The following is a 27,244-nucleotide window of genomic DNA, read 5'->3' as shown; positions in this document are numbered from 1 at the left end:
GTGTTACAACATGACAGTAAATGCGAAGAGAAGTAGGCAAAATAGAGGAATTTTTGTTAAATTTCCCTGTCAAGATGTGAAATGAGTTACAAGGAGAATCTGAATGTATGCCCTGCAACCTCTTATTTTGCTGAGACAGGCAATACTTCATTTATTAAATGTGAAGCCTTCTTTCACATAGCAGTGAGAGCTCCACTGGCCTGCCAACTTTATCCCCCTATAAATATTTACTTTTGGCTGCATTTAAATGATTGAGCTTTTTGTTCAAATTACACAAAATCAGAGACTGAAATCATATGATGGCAGCTCACTCGCCTCTGTTCTTTGGCCAGTGTTGCTAAGATCAGTATTAAATCCCTCCACAACATGGAAATAAGTAAGGTGCAGATGTGGCAAGGTTCTCTTGAGACAGCCAGGCTGCTACAATAAAAGGGTGAACAGGGGAGTATGAAAGTCCTTGAATCAGTCAGTAGTCTTTAAAAAATAGTGCCCTCTCCATGGAGTGACCAGTTTTTCTAAATTAAATAAAAGTATAATAACCACTTTCTCTTTTTAGTCCTGTGCAGTGTATGATATACTTTTGCCTGCTGTCCCTATGCTAATTTCAAATGTTCTCCTATTTCAAATTTCCCTTATTTTCTCTCCATCTGCTAGATGGTGACATTCTGCACAGGAAATCTGCATAGGAATCTAAGACATCTCTGGGAGATTTCCTAGATTGCTTTTTGCCTGCTTATCTTCTTCCCTAGCTCTTGCGGTGAATTTTCTGATTCTCTCCATCCTAATGGTGGCATGAAAGGGTTTTAGGTACCAACTCAACTACTGCTGTGTGACTCTGTTTGCATAGACCTCGGCACATGGATGGAACACCATTTGTCCTTTCTTTACACAGATATGACAGCATCCACACTAGTAGGAAGGCTATGCCTTTTTAACTAAACTGCCATAGTTAAATCAATACAGCTTTTGTGTATAAACAAGTACTTATATGTTTACTTTTATATTTAACTTGACTACCACAAGTAATCCAACTGAAGTCAACCACAGGAAATGCAGTGAAAAATGTGGAAGTTGGGGCTAATATACCATAGATTATCAAAGGCTCTGACTTTAGAATGGCATAGGTGCAGGAGGCCACACTTTGCTGCATTCCAATTTATGTTCTTACTCTTACTTGTTTTATCATGAATTATGGCAGGCAGGATGGTTTTGGAGATACACCACTGAACAAGCTAGGGGTCAGTGTATTTGGATTATATTTTTGCTAGGAAATTCAGTTGTTCTTAGCACTGCAGATGGATTCCTTTGTGCAGCTCATGTAGTTCTTTGATGCCTCACTTCTACAGGGCACTTTACATGATTCAGATGAAATCCACAGTAAAAATTATACTTATCTAATTTATTTATGTCTATAATATATACATTATTACGTCAAATCAGCACCAGATTCATTAGTCTCTCAAAACATTCTCCATAACATTTGTAACATGCTAAAATTAGAAGGTGGTTGCTGAACACATTTCAGCAGCAAGCTTTAGGTTCACAATTCCTTTTCTGTTGCATGGTCAGAACTGTATGTGAGGCCCCTTTTAACTCAAATAAGGAAAGGTGCTTAAAACATAGCTTAATTTATAACAAACTAACACTCTGACTGAAATAGAAATCTAGAAAACCAATTTAATTTCAGTTCATATGAACAATTCCCTGCTGCTCCAGCAGCCCGTGTAGTGTAATAACAGCTGTTAGGCAACACCTATTATTTAGTTTTATTACATCAGTAACAGGAGGCACCCTGTCGTTAAAATAAGAGAGTTTGGAATTGGCTTCCCTAATTCACTTCGTAGCATTCTATAATTTTGGGCGTGAACTTATCCGGTTCTTCACAGAGAGGGAAATCTGAACTGGCTGATGGGAATGCTCATTTTACTTCTGCTGAAGAATCACACTTTATTAAGTGGTTTAGAAAAGCTTCAGCCTGATTGACTGGAGATGACTTTGACCACATTCAGTTGAAGTCAGAACTAGTACACAGAATGGGATTACACACAGTGTTTTCATCGACATCTGTTCTGCACCAGTTATTTCTAACTCTTCTCTTTGCCATCGTGGGGTACCAGTCTTGCATTTCTTTCACATTCCAAACACTCACTAAGGGGATCAAGCACAAAAGGATTAGGGACCCTTTTAAGTTACACAGTAGAACTTCTGCAGAAAAAAAATGGAATGGCTCAAAATATATATGCAACCTGAGTCTTGCAAAAGAACTGTCTCACTGATAATATGGGAGCTAGAACCTTCATCACGTATTCACTTGTGACTAAGCCAGAAATGGAGACTAATATACTGGAAGAGGTTCTTCTCCTAGCATGTATCAATGTATTATAACACATTTTTATTGCCAACTTCTGAATCATTTTCTGCAAGGCTCTGAGTTGGACTGTATTTCTAAGCATCTGTTTGTTTACAAACTGTTAACCATTATTGTCTGTTGATTGTTATTCCAAAAGACATTTTTTGAAACTGCATACAACACAGCATCATTTAGACCATGTGGTTTCTCTTAACATAGGTGACACCATATTTATTTAGATGACTCTGTATCATTTTATCAACCAAACACAGCAGAAGCTAGGCTTTCACAGCAATGTGACATTATTGTGTATTTATTTGACACTATATTCATAACAGCTTGTGTGAAGTAATCTTCCAACTGTCTGCTGAGATGTGAGGCCCGTCAGTCAGTGGCTGCATTATAAAATTTATTCTCTCTCTAATGGCTTGTCAACACAGATTTATTTCACTAATTTAATTAATTAATTGGTGAAAATTTCTTGAGTGCATGAAGCCCTACTGGAGTGAAGATGTTTATCACAACACAATGGATTTCTTCAATATATAATATTGACTATTCTTGTAAATTCGGTAAAGGACCAAAAGCTGCTACATTAAGGTAAGACTACAAATACCATATCTACTCAAATGTGTTTTAGATATTAAATATTGTGTTATAAAAACAAACTTATTTTTCGTCATTTAGACATGCCCATCATGCATATATCTAAACATGGAAATTGATTGCAATAGATTTTTCAGAATAAATTATTCTGGAATAAAAATCAGAGGCAAACAAAAGTTACTGTGGAGTAGCTTGTTCCATAATAAAAATTCTGGTCACTTTCCAGGTATGGAGAAAAACTGAGGGCACCTATACACATGCTCTGGGGTGGGGGTGAGGGGTGGCTCTCGGGAGTCACTCTAATTAAAATGCCCACAATGTCTTGTGCATTCAGTGTCCCATCTTTCAAAATGGTGGTATGGGGGGGAGGTAACTAAAACTCATTCCATAAGCTTTAATTAAAGCATCTCCACCACCATGTTGAAGCAGGGGGATACTAAATCCACAAGATGTTGCAGAACACTGGATTCCATTAATTGAGTCTGCTCCAATGCGTGCTAATCAGAGTGTGTCAGAGCACGTGTAAAAATGCCCTTAGTTCTCAGCCTTTCAAGCCCTTTTGAAGACAAACAGAAATGATACAGCTGTTACCAGGAATTAGTTCTGTCACTGAGTGCTGAATTTAAGTTGTAACATGAACAGAGACAATTCTGCTCTCCATTTGAATTTGAACACAAATTTTCTACATTTTTTTAACAAAAAGCTTCCATTCTTTATTTTAATATCTGGCATTCTAAGTTTATTTGTTCATTTTGTTGTAAACCAGTTTGGAAGGGACCTACCAGTGACATTTCCAAATCAATTAATTAGATACTGCTGGTGGCTTTAGGATCTCAGCCAGTGCCTTTCAAAAGACTTCCACCATTGACTTGAGAAGATTTGGGTCATGTTGTACAGGCAACTGCAGCAACCTGACTTTTCTTTTTGTTCTGTTTCATTTTCTGGTTTTTCATTTAGCTGTAATTCATGCACAGAGTCTTGGATTTAGAACACTTTTATTGTTTCTTTTACATGATATGTAAGTGTGTGGCTCTGATTTTAAAAGTTGCAAAGGCAACCTCAAGTCTGACACTTCCTAGCCTTTGGCTTAGTAGCTGTAGCAATGTTCTTTTTAATATAGCTTCTTGTATGTAAGTATTATCATAATTTAAAGTACTGTATGTTGAAGTAAACAATTCAACTGAGGTCTAAATACTACACTGATATATTATTCAGTATCTCCATGGAAGTTGTTTCACATAGAAATGCGTGGTACAATGAGCAGAGATGGAGAGATTCAGGTTTCTGAGGAGATATAATATTGTGTGAAACCTAGTGCAGAGGAATGAGAACTGATGGCTACAGCTGCACCGGAAAAGTACAAGCCTCTCCACATGTAACACTGGCCTCTATACATGTTCAATAAAGTTCTTTTTAACAGCTCAGCCTGCCTGCTGTTCAATTATTGCGAATGAAACAAAGTGTATACAACATTCAAACTGAATGGGATAAAGCATATTTTATTGATGTTACTTTGTCAGTGTTCCTTTTGTCCTCAGTATCCCATTTCCCCACCCCCTATAAGTACATTAACTTCTCTAGCAGCACTACAAAGTGTTAGGTCCGAAAATCACCGTGACAAAGATTCGATGTAAGCTTCATTTCTACTAAAGAAAAGACCTGTCAGAATTTATTTATGGTGAATTGATAAAAAACAAAGAAAAGGGTCAGAAACTAAAATCCTCCTATTACAGTGATTTGGCTGGCTGCTTACTAAATGACTTGCAGGTGTTTCTCACTCAAATGTCAGGTAACCTAAAATGAGCATTAAGTTTGTGTCTTCAACAAAGCATAGCATGTCAATCGGGAATGGATATACCATTTTAAAACTTAGCTGTGAATAACTTGTCATCTCTTGCTTTTATGGGTTCTATTAATTAAAAACGATCATTAGCTTTTTGTTTAACTGCCTGATGATGGATATCTCATTCTGCTCCATTTGCCAACAGTAAAATCTGCCAATTCACGGAACATCTTTTTCCCCCAACATTGTCCAAACCACAGTGAGATAAAGCTGATGAGGAATGGAAACTCTGTTTAACTTAGTAGACTTCCCAGAAGCTCTTTTATGGCTTCTAGAAAAGTTTTCTATTTAAAAAAAAAATGTATCTATGTGTAGAAGTAACAGCGATACCGGTTCCCACCTGCATAATAAGCATTCCTAACTGCCCTAAATATTTCTTTTTTGTTCCTGGCATCCTTCACATACCAATGGAAAAGGGCTCTCCCTCTCCTCAGATCAAGGGCACTAAGTTTCCAACATGATAAGTGTTAATGAAAGTTCAGGAATGGCAGAACTAAGCCAATCAGTTTTGCTTTCATGCTGAAGCATGACGATTTACAGACTTCTCTCTTCATTTAAGATTGACTATTTTAAGTGATTTTCTCACACAGTTTAAAAATAACTGTGAATAGATATTTCAATTCTATGACTATGTCTATTAATCCATCAAAACACTTTATTTTAGGCTCTAAAAATAATTGACATGAAGATAAATGCACGTTACTTTAATGTGATATTTTTATTGGACTTCTGTAGAAGTATAAACAGTGTTAGATCAGAATATATTGTTTCTTCAGCAGTTACAAAAATAACTTTGAAACTGGCATCAGTCATTTTGTATGTACTCTTTTATAGCCCAAATACCTTAAAGGGTATCTTTACCTAAAGGAGACAAACACAACGAAAGGGCTTTTTGGCACAAAGCTATTTTTATGTGGGTAGAAAAATGTAAATGTGTCTTATTATCTGCTTTGTTCAGTGTTATCCATGATGAGTGAAGGTATAGCTTACAACTTTTTATGATTTATGGAAGCAATCTTCTTTTTCTTCAGTCTACCATCTGTGACACCCTCTACTGCTTATGTGCTTTTAAACATACGTTGAGACAACTGTATCACTTATATTCCCTTTGTTCCCTCTTTCTTTTCACTTTAGCACCAAAAATAAGGGATCATTATGGATCTTTTCAGGCACATTGTGTCCATGTTTGCAGCTCTAATTTATTTTTATTCATCCATCAGAGTTTGCTGAGTAAAAAAAATAAATAAGGGCCTCGGGAAGGAGCCCAGCAGTTCAAGATTAACTGATAATTGTCTGGATAGTAGTTTGATGTGGTTTATATTTTTTGTTTTGAATGAAGATTGAGGCAGATAATTTTTCATTAAGTTTTATTATTTTATTGCTGTTGTTTATTGCTCCCAATTCCTACTTGCACTTAGCTAACACTAGAAGATGTATTTGGGTCATAATTCTTTAAACCGTTGTTTGCCGTTTTGATGAAAAAAGCAAGCCATTAAAATATCTCCCTGTAAGTTCATGTAATGTAGTTTTATTTGCAACCTGCTGCTAAAGGCACGGTATAAGGTTGTCAGGTCTATGCTGAACAAAACGCTGCTGACTCTGATGTGGAATTGCTGAAAAAAGCTGCAGGGGTTTTGCATCACTCTTTCCCGAGTGATCTCAAGCTATCTAAAGGCCCAAACAGTAAGATTACAGCTCCGAGAACTTCAAAGATTGATTCATTTCCCCTTCTTTTGTTTGTCTCTTTAATTGAAGTACTTTGTTTTCATTTCATCATAGCCTGAGGTTTTTCTTGAAAGAATATGTTTGTGGACTTGTTACTACCAACTTACTCTGGATTTGTTCTGCTCGCTCCTCTGGGCAGAGGGCCCTAGGGTTCATTGGTACTAGCAACCCCAGGACCCCAAAGGAAGCCCATCTGCTTCTCGCATTTTAAGCACCATCTCATCCGGCTCTGCTCAGGACAAGTTTAAGCAACCCTGCGCTTAAAATGCTGTTGGCAGCTAACTACACAAACATCTCCCAGTGTTATTAATTACAGTGCAGCAAAACCACGGTTAGCAACAGCGGATTAAAAAAAAAAAAACGATCCCTAATATAGATACATCTTCCATGCACTTATCTCTTAATCAGATTTCAAAACTGCCACTTCTCATCTGACAGCGACAAGGACCAGGTTGAAGTCGACAGTACAAAAGTCGAATAAGCAGATTAACAGCTGAAAAGAGCAAAGGCAGCATGAAACAACCCCAGCATCAGGGTGGGGGTCTTTGCTTGTTTGCTTTTTGGTTTTGCTTTTCTCAAGTAACTTTCCAGCGTGCTGGTTGTGGAGAAAACTGCAAAACATCACCAGTGTGGATTCCAAACCTAAAAACCCAAAGGCAACTAATAAAGATCCAAACGCTTTTTTTATTTTTTAAATCTCAAGATTTTAGGTTGTTCGCTGTCTTTGCAAGGCAGGGAGGGATGCCTGTCCTATGATTTCTGAACACTTTGGGCTGATAATAGTGCAGTGCAATTTTCAGCATCTCTTCTTTGTGCTCTTCCCCCTGTATTTCTCTTACTTTGTGTCTGATAAATCATGTGAGGACCTTTCCCTAGACCCTTCCCTCCTCCTGCCTGTCGCGCTTTCTGTGACATGGGGGCTGCCCTTTCTTGCACTTGTAATGCCTCTAGGGAGTAGTAGCTGGCCTGAGGTTGCCTGCACAGATGTAGGCGCCTGTTCTTGCACCCTGCTTTCCTCTCGGTTCCTAGGATCCACTTCTTTCCCTCCGCTGAGAAAATCTTTTACTTTTTCTGGCCGTGAGGCCCTTTTCTTAAGCTCACTTCTTATCTCCCCAGCTCTCTTGCATGGCAGCTTTTCTCATTGCTTGTTAAGAATCCTGCCATGCCTGCCACCTTGCCAGGCAGGAAAGGTCAATTTAGGGCAATCAGGGACCAGGGAACGCATGTTTTTCCCAGCCCTTGCTCCAGGGCTACTGAATTTAAGTGGGAAAGGTCATCAGTCATGAAGGGGGGAGGAAGCTGCTGGCTAGTTAAGAAAAAGCAGTGGACAGTCAGCAAAGGTGGGGAGAGGCATCCATTGGGAAAGGCTGTTGGTCAGTCAGAAAAGGCGGGAAGGGCTGTTGGTCCGTCAGAAAAGGCGGGAAAGGCTGTTGGTCAGTCAGAAAAGGCGGGAAAGGCCGTTGGTCTGTCAAAAAAGGAGGGAAAGGCTGTTGGTCAGTCAGAAAAGGCGGGAAAGGCCGTTGGTCTGTCAAAAAAAGAGGAAAAGGCTGTTGGTCAGTCAGAAAAGGCGGGAAAAGCCTCAAGTTGGTCAGGACCGGGAGGGAAAGCCATTGATTGGAGAGGGCAGGAAACACCTTTGGTCAGTCAGAAAAGGAGGGAAAAGCCGTTAGTCAGAAAAGGCAGGAAAAGCTGTTAATTCTACGCTGCTGCTCTCGCAGGGGCTCCGCGCTCCTCCTGCTCCTAGGGCTGGGGCACGCGACACCTTGATATTCAATGCCCGTATAACTGATTTTAATTGCACTGCTGAGAGCTTCGGGATGTCTTCCTCCCTCACCGGGAAGCAGGACTGGTCTGCGTTTAGCCTGTTGCACCAGCACAGGGCTTCCCTGGTGAGGGAACACGGCCCCTCTAGTGACAGCTGCCAAATCACCAGGTAAAACATGGTGAGGTTACCAAAGATGTCCATGCAGGCCTTCCACGATACAGGTGATACAGGCAACTACGCCACTGCACACCATGACCCAGTTTGTCCATGCCAATAGGAGGGACATGTTGTCTCACAACAAATACACCGTGGGCAAAAGTGGTGCTTTTGATACTGCCCACGGACAGAAACCTCACTGCTTTCATACCAGTGTGTGAGATGCACTCCTCCTAGGAAAAAAAAAGAGGTTGCAGCACTGAATACACCTTAACTTGATCATTCATTTTAATCCCCATAAGGAAAATAGGTCCCTGTGCTATGATCCATACAGTATGTCCTCCTTGACTTAGAGCAGCCCAGGAGCCAGCCATAAAGCCTTTCTCTGGAAGGAATAAAATGACACAGCCCCCCCAGCGTCAGGTTTCACTCGTGCTGCCACATGCCAGCTCTAAATAACAATGTTTAGTATCAAAGATGTCTTTTGCAATGCCATAAATTTTAAGCCGAGTTTATGAGTTCGACTGAGAGGGCAGATAAATGATTGAAAATCTTTAATCTGAGACACGCTTGCAAAAAAAGGGATCTAAGGCTCCCTTTACATGTAGTGTTTCAGTGCAAGGCTCTCAGTTTCAGTTGCTGACACAGAAATGGAGAATCTTGCCAGGTTAATCTGAAATAAAACTTAACTTGGCTGTGACAGCTCCCGAACTATGCGATAGTAGGGTATGAAGAAATACGCTGGTTTGGGCGGTTCGAAGATCAGTTATTTAAGTGTGCAATAAACGTAGTAGTGGTGTCAACTGCAGTCTTTCATGTGGAGCGAGTCTAGCAGCTGGTCTACATAGCATTGCTTGCTAAAGATATTGGAAAATTAGGTTTTTAGTTCTTTTTATTCTTTTATGGCATAATATTATTTCAATTGATTCCTTGGGCCACACCAAAACTACTTTGACCTGCTAGAAGCAAGCTGACAGGCCCTTTCTTGATCTATGATACCTAGCCCTGTTTAACGTAGAGTTCATTAAATTAATATTTAGTTCATCCCCTGAAGGGAAATGAAAGGGAGAAGAGAATATATGTCAAGGTTACAAAGAGCTAGTCCCACCCTCCTTTCCCTCCTTTGGAGTACCTCCAGCCTCTGCTGGCACAGAAAGCAATAAATTAGGCTAGAAAATAAACGTGGCCTTCCCAATTGACAGCATAGAGCAGATGATACATTTTACTAAATGAAATGGGAAGATAAAGAGTCTAAAAGAGTCTGATTTGCAGATCTATAGCAAACTTCAAGGTTCACCTGGAAATACACCCAAACAGCTTGGTCAAGTCAGTAGGGCCTATCTGTAAAAGTACACCTGAGCAACAAGACAATGCCATAGTTTCAAATGACTGACTATATCTATCCATACATCCATTGAAACCAAAAAGTTTTAGCAAGTTTAAATGTGAAGGAATCTGAGATTTGAGAGAAATAGGATGTGATTATGCAGCAGCTTTACAATGGGAAATGAACTTATACATTGGGTGCATGATCATGCCTTTTTATTTTTATTGACTTTTCATATGCCTTGCTATATGACCTTAGGAAAGTTGCTTAATATATCTGTGTTTCATTTCCACTTCTGTAAAATGAGAGTAATGCATACCTATCTTTGCTAGCTGTAGCATTTTTAGTAATACCAAGGTCCTAATAGTATTAAACAGTGCTTTTAAAAAAAATCTTCAACCTTCTAAAACTGTATTCATAAAAATGAGGACAGAGATGAAACTATTGAAATAGAAACAGTTTTGCTACATTTGTATTGTTCCTGACTTGTCCTCACATAACAATTGGAGCATAGCAGCTGCTGCCCTCTTGAAATGTTCTCATCAAACTCCTCCAGAAGTATGTAAGTCCATACCCTAAGATATGAAATGGAAGAAGCATGTTCAGCTAGTGAATGAAAGGTTGTAATATTACCATAATATTTCTTAAGGACACTGGTGCAGAAATTTAGATTATTCGGTGCAAACTTTAAAATGCAAGGTATGGACAATTAATTTCCTGACTGTGCATGTTTATGATTAGGTGATATTCTTCCTTGTTTTATTGGCTAGTGACAGATTTGGGCTTTGCAGTTTGGACTTTGAGCTAAAATACATTTGGTCTATTCTCTTGTTCCTACCTAGATTTATGCTGGCATACAGTGCACTTGTAATTTTAAGGACAGCTCAAATGTTGGAATCAGATTGCTTGTGAAAATAAAAGGCATCTGTCATAACACTCAGACCAACCTACTATTTTGCTATATGGAATTTGATGCCTGGTTAGTTTGTCTATTTAGGTGCAAGACATGCATTTTATTCTTTTCACAGTGCGTCTATCGAGCCAAAGCTTTCATATAATTAAAAACCTCAACAGTTCGTTCAAGGCAGCAGATCAAAAGGTTAATGTGCTGTGGTACAACAGGAAGTATTTGTACTCTTGAACATTTTTGCAATTTACAGCATTTAAAAACAAGTTAACACAGATCATAGCCAAAGCCAATATTACATCATTTAAACCAAACCATTAATCATTAGTCTCAAACCAACCAGTTGGTCTAAAAGTTCAGCTGGTTGAAAATGTGACGGTATGAGGAGTGAATGAAAATGTGCTGAATTCAGTCATGCGTGTGGAATAGGGTTCTAGGGAAACTATGCTACACAAAGTTCAGGAAAGTATGACTAGTAGACTGTGTTGCTGTGCACATTTAAAATAATAACACATTGCAAAAAATAAGATTTTCAGGAAGGTAATAGGTAATAATAGGTGGGAAAGGAATTATGTCCATTAATACAAAAGTGTCATTATTTTTTTTTGTTTCAGTACTGAAGTTCTTGAAGCAATAGAAAATGTTATGCAGGATATAGTTACAAGTTTGGCCAGAAATGAAGCACCTGTTCTCATCCTGGAAAACAGATCAGATTGGGGAAATATACAGTAAGTATTATATTTATAGATGATGTATACTTGATTAATATAAATTCCACAATACTTATTGCATGGTTTCCGTAAAGATCTTCAAGACAGTTCACTTTATGTAGCTTCATGAACCATATGGTCACAAATTAAATTTGTTTGTTAAAAAAGCACTCAAAACTGGAAGCTGTTAAAAAACATTTAACAATCACTATGCACCAAGAACCATTATCTCATTAGGTCATGTAACTGAGAAACACGGCTGGGAAGGGAAAGTGTCATAATAATTAAAAAATGGGAGAAAAAGAGGTCATACAGAGAAAATTAGATTATAATTTTCTGGAGGGAAGAGAAAACACAGGTTTTATAAGCATCTCTCCAATCTTACTGATATACAGCCCCTTTGATATAGGACATGGGAAACTGCTGCAGGAGAAGAAAGAGATTTCTACTTTTTATCCCACTGGATTGCACAGTTTGATTAAGAAACCTGGTCCAGGTTGGAAATGCTGCTCTCTATTTTTCTACTTTCCTTTTCTCTGTTCTCCTGCTATGTTTATTCTCCCATTCCTTCACCTGTTTTATGGTACAAACTTTGTCTACTCTAACCACACCTTGCTTCCTCTCTTCTTGTCAAATCTCTTCTCCCCTCTATGTCTTGTTCTTTTTTGATCTATTTTGAGTGAACTGGCAGCAAAATAAAAGTGAACTGACTTTGAAACACTGTCTCATATTCCACTCACACCAGCACACTCACTCAACAGAAAAACAATGAGCTTCAATGCTTGTTACAGTCTAGCTATACACATTGCCCGTGGAACAATATTTTTCTTTGGATTTGTATTTCAACTGAAGATTCTTGAGCCTGACAAGATTTACTTCCAGGAAATCCAGTGGGTTTAAAAAAGCCCAGGTGATCTCTTCCTTTTCCTGCAGCATCTCCACGTGTCTTACATTAAAAGGTGTGTAAAGCAGTAAGTTTGGAGAGATGCTAATAAGTGAACCCACATTATAGAATAAGAATATGAGAAAGTATAGTAAACTCACATGCATTAACACTTTGGAGGAGCTCTCTGTCCTTAGTCCCAGTAGGGATAGGGAGGGGGCTAAGTAGTGCCGGGACTGGGGGTGGGGGTTAGGGTTGGGAGGATGGGACAGAGAGCTCCCCTGTCCTGGCGCTACTCAGCTCCCAGCTTCTGGGTGGAGCCTGGAGCTGAGCAGCACTGGGACCAGGGACAGAGACCTCCCCTGTCCCCTCAGCAAGCAAAGCAAGGGGAGAGCTCAGGGCACTGCTTTGCCATGGGGCATTGCCTCAAGCCAACACTACTGAACCAGTCATCCCAAGCTCCACGTGGCCAGAAGCTGTCCCTGCTCTCAGACAGTTCCTCCCTACTCCCTGGCACTCAGGCCTGATCCCCTACCCCTCCCTGCTTCCTGCCAGCCTAGGACTGGCACTGGGGGAGCCTGGAGGTCCCCCTGGTTGTGCAGGGGGACAGATCATGGAAGGAGGGCAGGAGCAGCCCTCGACTCAACTGCTCCCACTAGGACTGCATTTGCTCCCAATGCAGGCATATGTGTAGACTCATTTTCAGGTGCAGTTTACTGTGCCTTATTTTAACATGCAGTAATCTTAAGGCACATTCATTGCACATGTAGACGTGCCCTCGGTTAACCAAGGATCTTTATATTATCAAGTAGATATAAATGTTTTATGTCCTAAAATGTCAGTAAAATTTAAATCGTATTACAAAGTTTAGTGATCTTGAGGATACTGACATTCCAAGTTGGGAAAACATATATAAGCTGTTATTTGCTATCAGATCATATAGGGGGGAAATGTAGAAAACAAGTCAGCATCACAGCGTGTTAAAATAGGGGGTTTGGCAACCAATGAAAAATAACTGAACCATTATTTATGGTGGGCCAAATTCCAATCTCGGATGTAAAGCTGCCATTATACTAGGCTCTTATATTTTGCTACGAAAATTAGGAAGGAAGCAAAGAAGAATAAAACCCCAAATGCACTGTGTGTGGGGGAATAGGTAAATTGAGTTCCAAACCACAATGGCACTGCACTGCACTGCACTGTTAACAGTGATTACAGTAGGGACAATTCCATACTGGTGTTCTGCATAAACACCAGTAGGCACATTGCCTAAAAATGAATAAACTTGGTCCTATAGTACTTTCCCTTTCCAAGTGTACCTCCTTCACAAAAGGAAAGTATTTTGTAGTTGTGGTAAGAAGATTCAAGAGGGTACTCTTCTGCTGCAGTGAAAGGGAAGCCGAGCAACACTGCTCAGTGTTTGACATAATCCAAGATCAGTTCTTTTCTGAATTCCCTCCACCTACTGCTCCCTAAATTCAGGATTTTTCATACACTATGACATACGATGTCAATCTGGTAGAGTGTATTGCGCATGCAAGTGAAAGGCAGAAATATTTCTCTGCAGTGCTGCAGTCCAAGAGCGACAGAGCTGTTTCTGCATGAAAAGACAAATGCAATGGGTTTAGAAGATTTTCATAACTTTCATTACTAAACATACTAACTATAAATCACCATGTGCAGTTTTGGTGCTATTATCCTTATAACTAGTAATTATTAAGAAATGCAAAAATATAGAACTCTTGGTTCAGAGATGATACCTTTTATTAGACCAACTAAGAAATTGCAAAAAAAAAAAAAAATCTTTTTCTGCAAGCTTTTGGGCACTCACACCCTTCATCGTGCTCAGGAAAAGTTCAAGATGGTAAAAAGTCCCTATAAGTAGGAAATAAACTTCATTTTTGCACAGAGGAAGCTGAAGATGGAGGCCTGTCCCTCTGGATCCCTGAGAGTGTCTTTGTGAGTTGCTCTTTGTTGTGCAGATCAGGCAGGATTCCTTCCATGGTGGTGTCAGATGGCAGGCAGGGTGGTGTAGAAATCTTTCTTGTTGTTCAGCAATTAAGTTTAAAATCCACAATGGGCTAAAATTCAGCATCTTTCATGTTTCAGGGATGTATTTGGTAGCCGTGTTGGTCTGAGACAAAAAGAAATGTAAAAATCTAGAACTCTTGGTTCAGAAATGATATATTTTATTAGACCAACTAAGAAATTGCAAAAAATGTGTCTTTTCCTATCTGTAGGGGCTTTTTACCATCTTTAATTTCCCCTGAGCCTGATGAAGGGCATGCGAGCTCAAAAGCTTGCAGAAAAAGACAATTTTTTTGCGATTTCTTAGTTTGTCTAATAAAAGGTATCATCTCTAAACCAAGAGTTCTAGAGTTTTGCATTTCTTTTTGTCTCAAACCAACATGACTACCAAATACATCCCTACTACTTATTAATAAGTCTAACTCTGACACTTTTAAAACAGTGGTGCCTTCTGTGTTCTCTGAGGTTTAAAGATGGTACTTGAATTTATCAGTGAAGTTACAAAGTAATAGTAAATAATTAGGATTGAAAGGCATAGTGCTAGGTTGTTCGGCTTCTCAGTTTTTTCCCTTACATATCCATATGCTGTGTGGTGTCTTCTGCCACCCAAAGGATGTGAGAAGCAATGCATTTGACAAAAGAAGAAATACAAATTATGTTGGTGTACCATAAACTTTTATGGTCATATTAACACTGATACTTTTAAAGCATACCACTTATCTGTTTTCAAATATTTTAATATACTCAGAACTCCCGTGTGAAAAATATGTCTCAGGCAAAAAAAAATGATAGTAATAAGAAATATTATAAAAGTATTTTTTACATTATAATAAAAAAGTGGTATTAAGAAAAAACACTATGCAACATGTTTCCTTTGCACATCTAGAGCCCTTCAAATCTGAAACTGTGGAACTAACAAGAAGACATCAGATGAATCTGTCTTGAGACAACAGAAAACAAAATGTTTTCCCATGGACGTAGTTATAGAGAGGGACTGAGGTGCTTTGCTAATACTGTTAGTCATCTAAAATAATTCTTTTAGTTTTTCATAATTTTGAATAATTGGATGGAAATAATAAGCATGTTATTGAATTAGAAGTGTCAGTATAGCTGGATAAGTTCAGGGTTGTGATAGTAAATTAATTTATCTGGCCAGCAGGGATTCTTGAGACCTCTTTTTCCTTGGTCATCCCCACATAGCCAGTAACAGTAGCTTTCCAGATGATTTCAGCCTGGTGTTAACAGGGATCTGCATGGGGCCTGAGAATGGCCCTGGAAGATCTGATTGAGTAATGGGGCCTTATTATGATTTATTAGGCAATGAATAACTAATCATATCTTTAGAATTTTATATTTTTATTTGTTCACAAATTCTCAGGTTTACAGAGTCCATAGGGCTACAAATGATATCTCATTGTACTACAAGAAAAATAAGAAGTGACTGCCCTAAATCAGCGCCAAAATTTGGTAAGTTTAAAAAGTTAAGCTTTTAAAAAGTCTGACAATTTTTTCCTTGGATTTTAGATTTGTTTATCATACCATAGTATTTGGGAGTCTTTAAAAGTGCATACATCCAATAAAAATAAACTATATCTTTTAACTGACAATCCTTAACTAACTTTATACTTTTCTATTAAATCACAGTGTTAATAGTAGTGGAAATACATAATAATCAAAAAGGAGCATTCCTATTAAAAAGAGTAATTGAGTAAATAGCAATCTCTATGGCTGCTGGTCTATAGAAGATTCATGTGGTTTAGATAGCCTTGTACTGCTCTCTTCTCAGGTCATGAAAATGTAACTGACAGACTGATTGGCTATGCCCTATTAATCCAGGAACACTTTTCTTTTTCTGCCTGATTAAATATTAATCAACTAAGGAAACCTTTTGAGAGGCCTCAAAATAGAGCACATCTTTAAAAAACTGGAGGAGGAGAGAGCCTGTCACTTCTTGTAACCGGCACCTAATTAGTGAGTGGATGTGCACCTTCCCAAGCAGATGAGTGATAATTGGAAAACCTGAAGAAGAAACTTTCAGAATAAGATCTTATGCAGAAAGCTTGCATTCAAAATATAATTTAGCTTGTTTATTCTCTACTTTAATGCTTTATAAGTTTAAAATATTATAGGCAATGTTTTTTTCTTTTCCAGCTCTAATTCTTAAAATATTATCCATGATCTATAAGATGGTACAGAACAATACTTACGCAACTAAAAGGTAATATGTTGAATTTCTGTAACTGAAAATCAAAATTATAAGGATTTTATGAATTACTTTAAGAATTGTATTATGATAAGCAAACAACCTATATATTAATCTGTTAGACAACACTTTTTTGTAGGTACAAAGTTTCAGATTGATTCATGTTCTATTAAAATATTCTTTTGCAATCTCAGAATCCTATGACTCTATCATCATTGCATAAAAATTACTTTATTATTACATATACAATATTCTATCTCAATAGAGATATATATTACACTGATCCCCAACTATTTGGTAACCAGAGTATTGTGGATAATATCGTCAATGACATTTCCTGCATGCTAAAGATACCGAGAAGAAGTCTACATATAGTAAGTCTGTTTATTGTTAGTGTTTTACAATCATTAATTTCATTATTCAAGAAACTGAAAAAGTAGGCTAATGATTAGTTAAAAAATGGCAAACTAATTTTTTTGGAAATAAAAACTATTATTGTAATGGACATGGGTGATGATTGACAGAAAATATTCAAAAGTTACTTTTGCCTCATGCCTTCTAATCTGTGAGCATATGTCCCCCATAAACACAAATAATAACATATATTATTTATAGACTGAATTACCTCCAAATCTACCTATTATGATTATGAGAGCGGTGGCTGGTAACTAAGCTCATTCTGCTCAGATTTTCTAGTTGACACCATTTTTTCCTATCCTATGTACAGAGTTCACGTTATAATTTCCAATATAGTATATAAAACTTGAGCTGCTGCTATTTTTTCAGATGTCTACAACTAAAGGTTGCATTGCTGGTAACTTAAGTTATACTGAGGAAGATGGAACAAAAGTGAATTGTACCTGCAGTGCAACAGTATGTATTACTAACAGTAATATTTTATGTTCATATTTTGCTGATTTCCTATATATGTTGTGACCTACTTTATCATGTACAACTGTGCTTATAGCAAACTTAGCCTCTGCCGTGCTTTTAAACCCTCAAGACTGAAGCCCCGTTTCTACAAAGCATATACAGTACCCTCAACATTCCTATGGGGTGCAGCAGAAGTTTTGCATGAGAAAACACTGCAAAATTAGTTTCCTTTCACTTTTTAAATGTACTTGTAAATGTAACTACTACCTGCTATAATACTGTAATTTCAGGACTCTGGTCTATGCTCAACAGGAGCACTTATCCGTTGAGATACGTAAACTCTGTTTGTACTGCCTTCTACCATATTTGTTCTACAGAGGTTGACACATAATTTGTGGTTGGGGCAAGGGGGGCTCTACCAGTGGCTGCTTTGCCCAAGAGGTGCTTTGTATTGGAGTTTCCTGTGTCAAAGTGGTTTCCTGGAAGCAAAGGAGATCAGCTCTTTTGCATGGCTGTGACCCCATTTTCTAGGAGCTTTGAAATTGGCATGCTGCTAGGATCTCTACTCGAAGTAGTGCAGACCAAATAGTAAATCAAGCCAGGAAGGAATCTCTGCTTCTGACCCAGCTGTATGTTTATTTATACAAGTTTTACACCAGTGTAACCCAATGATTTCAATTGTGAAACAAAGCCAGGAACAGAAGTCAGATTTTCTGACTCCTAGTTTTACCCTGGAAAACTGTGCTCATTCTAGGCACAAGTGGTTGATTTAAAAATCAGAAGAGGACCTCATCTCTCTATCTCCATTTTGTTGTTTGAATCAGAACCTTAAAGATCCCCATTGTTAGTTGTCCTTTACAGCTTCTCAGATTTCTTCATTGAGTTGTTCCACATTGGCACCTGTAATGATATTAAAGTAAGAAATAAAAGAAAACCAGACACTTCAATATATACAAACTATTTTGCCAAGTGCTTCTTCCAGTGCCTGTTTTCTCATCCATATGCTTGCCTGGTTGACCCAAATCCTAATATGAAATATGAAGCAAACTTTACCATATCTCAGGGTATCTGCTATGATAGACTTGTAAATATAAAACAAACTCAAAGGACAGATTAACAAAAGGAATTTAAATATCCATTGTAGAGATCTTTAACAAACATTTTAAACATGCCTTAACTTAGCTTCACATCGCGTGGCTTTCTTCCTGGGGAAGACAGATGAAAATGGGAGATGCATTGCAATGTAATGAGTGATCCTGCATGGAAGTAGCACATACAAGGCACTTTTGAAACATGCCTTATTGTTGAAGGAGGATCTCTACATGCCCATGTTTCACAGCAGGATCTATAAGATTAAGTGTGCCTATAAAACACTGAAGGTGTTAAGAATGAGTCTGTATGTAAAAAGATGAATGGTTGTTTCAGGATGTAATTTTGTCCTTCATTACCCAATGTTGTTATTTTAAAATATATCATTTTCTCTATTTAAAATGATTAATTTCATTTTTGTTATTTTAGGCAGTCACTGTGCCGTCTAATGTTCAAGGAATTAGAAGTATCCTTTAAGCAAGAACTCTAGTTGTAGACTAAAAAAATAAAGTATAAACAAAGAATATTCCAAGTTAAACAATGTTTTGGTAATTTTTTTCTGCACATGTTGGCTCTGAGACTGAGTTATGAGAACTGCCTTTGGCTCCTGAACATGTATATTAGAGCATTCATTTTTGGTTGATTAAAGCAGTAGAATGCCACACATTTCATTTTACAGGTTGCTAACCTTAGTATGAAAGATTTGATCTCAGATGCAAAATTTATACTAATTGTAGAAAAAGATGCCACTTTTCAGAGGCTCCTGGATGATGACTTCTGCAATAAACTGTCCCCGTGCATAATGATTACGGTATGCTGACATTTCAGATTGTATATCTAGAACTAAGAACAGTATGGTAACATTGCAGTGATTTTCAAACAGTGTTAAAAACATGTATTCAAATTAGTGAGTCACCTCTAATGCCAGAATTTCCCACCATTAACCTAATAATAAAAAAATGGAGAAGAGCAGAATGATAGTTAAAACTAAGAAAAAGAGTTTTTTCTTCAAAGAAAAATGTTTTTATACATATTTGAAAATACGTATTTTATAAGCACTTCTGCCATAAACTTTAAGCAAATAAGGCTGTCATTAGTACTATCATTTCACCAAGTAACAGTATGGAACATGGAATATGTAGCATAGTATTTTTTTTAAAACCTCATGATCCTATGACAGACACACTGTTAAAAGAAGACATTACAGTTGATTAAATTAATCCATAAATTAAGGGTTTGTTTTGAGATTGCACAGATTTTGATTTTATCTATTTGATTTAGCGTATTTTAATATCAATGAAGAGTCTCCTGATGTTTTAGTATGGTCTCTGTCTTAAAAGTCCAGGTGATATGTAATAATGTTATGAATACAATAGGAAGCCTTCTATAAGACTCTTGATTGTATTGCTATGTAACCTAGCTATCAAGAGAGACTTAAAAATGTATATTGGTAGGGGTCTAACAATTGTGTGTTGTAAAGTAACGAGTGAGGGGTCAAGTTGCTAGCAGGGCAAGCTGATGCAGACAGGTTCTTTGGAGATGTCAGAAGGAGTTCTGTCCACTGATGCCCAGGGAATAATGAGTCTTAGAGATGAACAAGGTATACATATAATATGCTTTATTGTTTCTAAGATTTTTTTTCCTGTGAAATGCTTTTGTTCTAAACAAATAATATTTCCCTTTAGGAAAGGTTTGATTGCTAATTACCGCTGGCTTTTGCCTCAGATTCAAGCCCGCATGTAATTCAGGCCTGCTGATGTGATCATGGCTGATACACAGCAGACTGCAGTCCACCATTTGGCCTGACAGTGGCAGAATTACATGGTTCCACCCTCCTAAAACCTGAAGAAAGTGGGCTTAGAGAATCCAGGAAGGGAATAGAGGGGTGGCCTACCTGGTAATTATGACAAATAAGAACAGAGTTGGCCCTCTGTGTGATAACTGAGAAGTTCCTGTGTTCCCCACACTCTGATCTGCATATCTAACTCATCACCTATAATGCTTTTCATTCCCTTGACGTGGGACAACTATGTTCCTTTATACACCTCTACAAAACTGGTGTCAGCTTATCCCACTGGACAGCAGCTGACCTGTAACACTCCTGCTCTATCTCAGAATGGCTTTTAAAATTGTTCTTCTTTAAATCTCTAGGCTCCTAACTCTAGTAAACCTATTGTGCCACAATATGAAAGCAGCATGGCAGAGTTTGTGAGTTACTGCAGAGCAGTGGGGACCAACTTTTTTGGCAGGCAGGTCACAAATTAGCTTGGCATGCTCCCTGAATGCCACTTGGATCCTTGGCCACTGCTGATCTGCTTTTGACTCTGTACTCTGCACTCCCTGCCCTGTGCTCCCTGCCTGCTTTCCTGCTCTGCGTCTTCTGTTTCCTTCCCTATCTGCTGCTGTCCTGTTTGTCCTCTCTAACTTGTCACATGCCACACACACAGGCTGCTGTGCCACTTGTGGCACTCATGCCGCAGGTTGGCCATACCCAGTTTAGAGGACTGTATTGAAAGGGTAATGGAATCTGCAGAATTTGTCGGACTGTACAGCTGGGAGCTGTGGAGCAAATTTTGACCACTGGAGGGAAATCAGCTTACCTCCTCTACACCTTAGTGCCGTAATTCTTAACCAGGGTGCTGTGGCACACACTGTTAGCATTATTAGGTGTGCAAAGATTCACAAGATAAACCCATGGGGTGCCTGTAGACATGCAGGGAGGCTGCTCTAACACACTGTAATTACAGCACATCAGAGCAGACTCTATTAATGGGGGTGCTTTAACGCTTGTTGAAGCGCGGGAATGATGATACATAAGATGCTGCAGGCACTTTAACTAGAGCGGCTCTTGGAGCTGCTCTAATTAAAGCATCTTCCTCCCCACCCACCACCAGCCTCTGGAGCACATGTGAAAACGCCCACAGATTTCAGATAGGATCCATAGCATTAAAAACAATTGGACCTGTTGTGGTTTTTCTGAATTCCTTGCAACAGAAGAATTGTTCGATTATTTTTCTGTAGTCAAAAATTGAGTGAAAACTATGAGCTGACATTTTCTGAGGGGATGCCTCAAGTCTGAAAAGGTTAAGAACCACTGCCTTAGATGTAACCACATTAATGCTAATTTTGCAGCATATTGGACATATGCTTATTATCAGCTAAAACCAGCTGTATTCAGACCCTCTTATCTATTCGATTTGTATCAATATGAAAGTACCAGGGGACATTTTATTTTGAGACTATCTTCATATACTTTGTTGAATCTTGGTAGTTCCCATAAGTTACACATTTCCTCACTTCCTTTATGGTGCCTGTCATTCAGGACATCTGCCACAATATTTTGTGATTTTACCATGGAGCCAGAATGGAGGCAGCTATCTTATCCTGATACAATATCTGTAGGATAAATGTTTTTGCTGGGGTTTTTTTGGCAGGCCAAGGAATGTGTGCTCTCAGATTTAATTATTTAAAAACACTTCTGATTTTCTTTTGTTTCCTTAGGGAAAAGGAGTCCCAGATCTGAACACAAGGCTTCTGGTCAGAAAGCTGTGGGATACATTTCAAACTCCCATTTTCACTCTTATGGATGCAGATCCACATGGTAGTTACGTGTAGGCTCTGCTATGTAGAATTTGGACAAAACCTAATTAATACAAACTTTTCCAAATTAAGTTATAATTTGGTTTAACAGATTTATGACCCCAGATCATTTAACGGTTTATAATTAAAACTTAAAATGGAAATGGTACCATTGAAAAGGAGGTATAAAACATGAGATGCTAAAAGAAATCATCTGCTTTCCCCTGTTCCTATCCTGACAGGACTTTTTCAGCCAGGTACCGTCATGAAATTCCATTGAAAAAATCTGCAGCTCAGTAGCTCTTCTGTGTTTTAATGAAGCAGGAGACTCCATTATCAATACTAACACATGATAATTAATTGGGATTTGAACCACAATAAGGTGTAACAAGGTGAATTTTCTCTCCATAATGCTGTTAATAAGAAAGACCTTTGATTAAAAAGCAGCATTAAAATGTTTAGGAATTTTTAATATTTAGAATGATAAATCACTAGTATTTCAAGTCAGAAAATTATAACCAAATTATAAATGTAAATGATAAGCTTAAAGAGAAAAACAAAAGTTGAACCCAAAACAACTCACTTAAGCTCCTAAGTAAATCAACAATTCGGAGAGGATTTTTTTATTTCACAAAAAGTGTTCTCAGTGTCCTAGTTTACAGAAAATAAACACTAGAATAGTAGTGTTTTATCTTGTAGTACATTCCACTGCATAGTATAGGATATTCTGTTTTCCTTAGGACAATAAATTACTAAAGACACTAACCATGCTTAAGAACACACTGTTGACTGTTCAAACAATGGTCTAAATGTAAAATATGCTTTATCTATGAAAGAGTTGTTCTTGGCTAATTAAATATTCTATTTTAACAGAGCCTTACTGTATACTACATAGGTTTGTTTTGGAAGTAGATTGAGAGAAGTTATCATGCACTCCCACAGTTAATAGGTGAAATCCTTATGCAACTGAAGTCAATACGATTTTTGCAATGTACTTCAGTGGGACTGTTTAATGTTAAAATATCCTGGGCGAGTCTACACATGCACATTTAATGCACCTTAGCCCAATTTAAGGTGCATTAAGGGTGCACATCTACATGTGCACACCCTTAATGCACCTAAAAATGGTGATTTTAGGCTATTTGAGCCTAAATGTGATACCCACATAAAGCAGGTATCAAATCTATGCGCAAATAGCTAAGTGGCATTAGCAAACATGTAGACGCACTAATGCACATTAATGTGGTCTGTGGCCATTGACTTAGGACTAACTTTAGTCCTAAGTCAGTCTGCATACCTGCGTTAATGCACCTTAGTGCGTGCATGTGTAGACACACACCTATATCACCTTAATGTGCATTAGGCTAATTTGCATTAAGTTTAGGCACATATAAAAGCATGTGTAGACACGCCCCCTGTGTTAATTTGGATTACTATGATAGTCTTTTGGAAGGCTGGTTGTTTTTTACCAAAGTCTGAGGGACATTTATTGTAAGCTTGAAAACACTGATCATCACACTGTAAAAAGAAAAAAAAAATACATTTCACAAATTAAAATAAAAGTGCATTAATTTAATGTTTAAAATTCCATAAATGATAAGTATGAAATATATATGTATACTACCTCTTCAGTTTTGAATTACAATTAGACAAGTAAGGATATTTTTTTATGATAGACTGAGTACAATATGTAAAAGACAGATCAAATAGCCATTCCTTTTTTATGGTCACTATTCATATTAGGCATGAAACATTAAATATACTGAGGTACGTGTCACAATATCTACTACTTTGATTGTATAATTTTTTACAACATGTTGTAAAGCTAACTGTAAAACAAAAGAGCCCAACTTATCATTGTACCACCCCAGTGCTACATTAGTGTTATGTAAGTAGAATTAAATAAACATAAAACTAAAATAATGCAGTGGGTAATAATGTCCAAATGTAGACAAAGAAGCATGACATTTGGTATTCTGTAAATTAGGTATAGAAATAATGTGCATCTACAAGTATGGATCTTTGGTGAGTATAATTTTTTCTAGTGCATTTTATGTCATAGCTTTGAATGTAAAAATGGTATGCCTATCTTGTTTTTAGTTTAATACTAAGGAATAACTTTTAGGCCCAAGCCTGTATACATTTTCTCCCAACAGGGTTTGGCCACTTGAAAAAATGCCTTTGCAAAAACAAACCCAACTGGATGAAAATGGTAGAGTTCTCATTTTCTTAAATCTGACAAATAGAAAGTTATGCTTGCTGTTCAAATTATTACTAGTAGTCAGAGGATTTAAATTGATAAGAAAGACCTGTTGTACGAGGCCAATGTGGTATGCCTAGCATAAGATAGCCACTGCCCTAAGAGGATACAGGTTACACCATGGATGAAGGAAGGAAAATGGGGGAAAAAAATCCCTAAAAAATAGAAGATTGTGAATCAGAACAAAACACTGATATTTTGAAATTTCCCTTGGAATGGAAAGTATGTTAATTCATTGAAAAATACCTTGTTTCACTTTTTTTCCAAGACAAATTTATGAAGCTCCCCTTTCTGTTTGAGGATGTGGCAGCCATTTCCAGACTTTCTGGTATGTACAGGTCAGTCGCATCTTATGCAGGGGTTAGGTGCTGAAGTCAGCGCGTAAAGTGAAAATCGCGTAAGGCGAAAATCGGCGAAAACTGGGGTGGGAGGGGGGGTGGGGCTTGAGTTTCCACATGGCGCCATGCTTAGAGCTGTGCGGCCGGCGGCAGCGGCACAGCACGGGCTGGTGGTGGGGATGGCTGCGTGTCGCCCGGCCACCACCACGCTGCCATTGCCGCCCGGCGGCCAGCCACACAGCTCCGGGCACGGCTCCATGGCGACAGCGGGAGGTTTTGGAGGCAGTGGCCGTCACCGCCATAATGGGCCTCCAGGTAAGCGGCAGCGCTGCGTGCAAGCTCAAGCCCCGCCCCCGCCTCCCACCCCACGTATAGTTGAATTTGCACAAATTAAAAGATACGACTGACCTGTAGCTAACTTGGTAGCCCAAAGTTTGCACTGAGCAGCAAGGCTGGAACCACCGAGAGTCACGGCTCCCAAGTTTTCCAGATGCCCAGCTCTGTGCTGGCTAGTTCTCCACCACTGCGAGGGAGGCAGGTGAGCTGGCAGGAAATCAGGCAGGTTTCCAAGGGAAGCCTACTTATTTTAAACTGGAAAATGCAATGAAATTACCATGTTCCCATGCAACATTTTGACTTTGTTGAATCAGCATTTTACAATGGAAAACTGTACATCACAATATTTCCAATTACTTGTTTCTGCTCCTGCTGACTTGAATTTTTGAATGGCACTCTCAGATAATCCAGTGATGAGGGAATAAGAAACTATAGAGACTAGACCAGAAAAAAGTAAAGTTATTCCTAGCTATGGGAAGGGTGCATGTCTGGAGCAGGAGCTTTTCTCTCTACTGTTCTGGGTCTGCCCACTTCCCCCTCACTGTTCTGTCCCTGCTCTTGCCAGCTTGAATTTCATTTGGAATTCTACTTCAGCTTCTAGTTAGTGCTATTGTTATACAATTTGTCTCTGGCCTAGAAAGGCAATAATATTTTCTCAAAGACAAATAATACAAGCTAAGGGAACACTGACAACAATGTTTGACATTTCCTATTTTAGTCAATGTCTTTTGAAGCCCACCATCTCACAATTCCAGCTATAAGGTGGCTTGGTCTCCTTCCATCTGATATTGAAAGGTTAGTTATTTTCTAGCACGAATATAACTATGCTTCTGTTTTACCACAAAACGTAAGTAAAAGTAACAAGAAACCTGACAAAATCAAGGACAATTAAGCCTGTTTAGTTTTATAGATCACTTTAACTGATTAAAACAAGAAATTAAATTGGAAGCAATGTCATGTTTTAATTAAGTACTAAGCAAGCTATTACTTTTATGTGCTACTCCAGATTAAATATACGGAAAGATGCTTTAATTCCACTTACTAAACGAGATCAAAATAAACTAGACAGTATGCAGAAGAGACCATATGTTGCTTGCCAACCACAGTGGAAAAAAGAAGTATGTATAAATCATATTGTTTTCTTGCTTTTAATCTCTTGAGGGCAAATCCTATCTACCAGAATCCCTTCCTTTTGACTAGAAAGAGCTCTTAACATAGCAGAATCAGTAAGGCTTTGCTGCACTAGAAGTAGGCAGGATCAAGAGTACCCATACTAGCTGTCTCCCTGAATTGGTAGGCTTCAAGTCTCCCCAGCCAAGGACTGGCAGCGTGTTAGGCTTTACTGCCATTGGTCATCATGTTACAGAGATTATGTGTTTTTGGGAGTTTTTCTGCAGTCATTGTGAATACATTACACCTTGTGCACATGAGGAACTGCCATTTAGATCAACTATTTATACCCCATATGTAGCTGTACCTTTAAGCCATGTAGCTCAGTTCCAACAAATTAAAATAGAGTGGTTAGCTGGTAGGAAAAATACTGCATAGCTGCTTTTTTCCCCTGCTACACCTGGCTGCTGATAACTTGCTGCAACTTTGCTGTTACATGCTGCTCAACAGAGGAAAGCATATTGACCTGTGATAAAATAAATTCTTAATATATTATGCAGGTCCATGCCAACAAAACTTCTAGTACAATTTTTATCCATCAATGTTATTTAAAAATTATTTAACAGGGACATCACCCTAGGGGTCAAGCTGTTATCAGACATATATCAGTTTCTACTGGGTTTTCTTTTTCAGATGGAAATTATGGCAGCATCTAAAATGAAGGCTGAAATTCAAGCTTTGACTTCTCTTTCATCAGATTATCTATCTAGAGTTTATTTACCAAATAAATTGAGATTTGGTGGATGGATCTGAATATTTGTTTGTAAACCAGCTATTTTCAAAAGTTGATTTATTTTGGAGCTAATATACAAAAGATGCAGAAATTTGCAATTTTGTGGCAATCATATTCAAATCAGAAGAGATTCAGCTCCTTGTTTACTTAAAGAAGATTGTTCCTTTTATTTTTGTCTATTCTTTTGTAACCATAATTCCAACTCTAGATGAGTTATACTTAAAATAGATGTCGATTTAATATTTTGGTGATTTTTTTTTTGCTGATTTTAGTGAAATAAAGTTTCGTTTGTAGTTTAAAACTTCCAATCTGTGCCACATTCTACTTTATCATACGCTTATTTTGTATTGTCTTTTGTTCTTA

General features: G+C 38.1%; 1 protein-coding gene across 4 annotated transcripts in view; it reads left to right on the top strand.

Annotated features, from left to right (window-relative positions):
* SPO11 (SPO11 initiator of meiotic double strand breaks) overlaps positions 1 to 27,185 on the top strand; it is a 236,838-nt gene extending 209,653 nt beyond the window's left edge. For 2 of the 4 annotated variants that reach the window (XM_059713241.1, XM_059713240.1), the window contains 12 exons: positions 11,294 to 11,407; positions 15,679 to 15,767; positions 16,452 to 16,518; positions 16,769 to 16,877; positions 17,290 to 17,376; positions 18,895 to 18,931; positions 19,167 to 19,276; positions 21,967 to 22,066; positions 24,032 to 24,069; positions 25,697 to 25,773; positions 25,985 to 26,096; positions 26,782 to 27,185. In XM_059713241.1, the coding sequence (XP_059569224.1) occupies positions 11,325 to 11,407; positions 15,679 to 15,767; positions 16,452 to 16,518; positions 16,769 to 16,877; positions 17,290 to 17,376; positions 18,895 to 18,931; positions 19,167 to 19,276; positions 21,967 to 22,066; positions 24,032 to 24,069; positions 25,697 to 25,773; positions 25,985 to 26,096; positions 26,782 to 26,901 (1,029 nt within the window). In that variant the 5' untranslated portion in view covers positions 11,294 to 11,324 and the 3' untranslated portion in view covers positions 26,902 to 27,185. Of the gene's footprint in view, positions 1 to 7,968; positions 8,458 to 11,293; positions 11,408 to 15,678; positions 15,768 to 16,451; positions 16,519 to 16,768; positions 16,878 to 17,289; positions 17,377 to 18,894; positions 18,932 to 19,166; positions 19,277 to 21,966; positions 22,067 to 24,031; positions 24,070 to 25,696; positions 25,774 to 25,984; positions 26,108 to 26,781 lie in introns of those variants that run through there. The other 2 variants (XM_059713239.1, XM_059713242.1) reach the window with 2 other exon arrangements.
* Positions 27,186 to 27,244: the final 59 nt, after the last annotated feature.

This window comes from Alligator mississippiensis, chromosome 9 (genome assembly GCF_030867095.1).
Source record: "Alligator mississippiensis isolate rAllMis1 chromosome 9, rAllMis1, whole genome shotgun sequence".
NCBI lineage: Eukaryota > Metazoa > Chordata > Crocodylia > Alligatoridae > Alligator > Alligator mississippiensis.
This window is presented reverse-complemented; position numbering and strand designations above follow the sequence as displayed.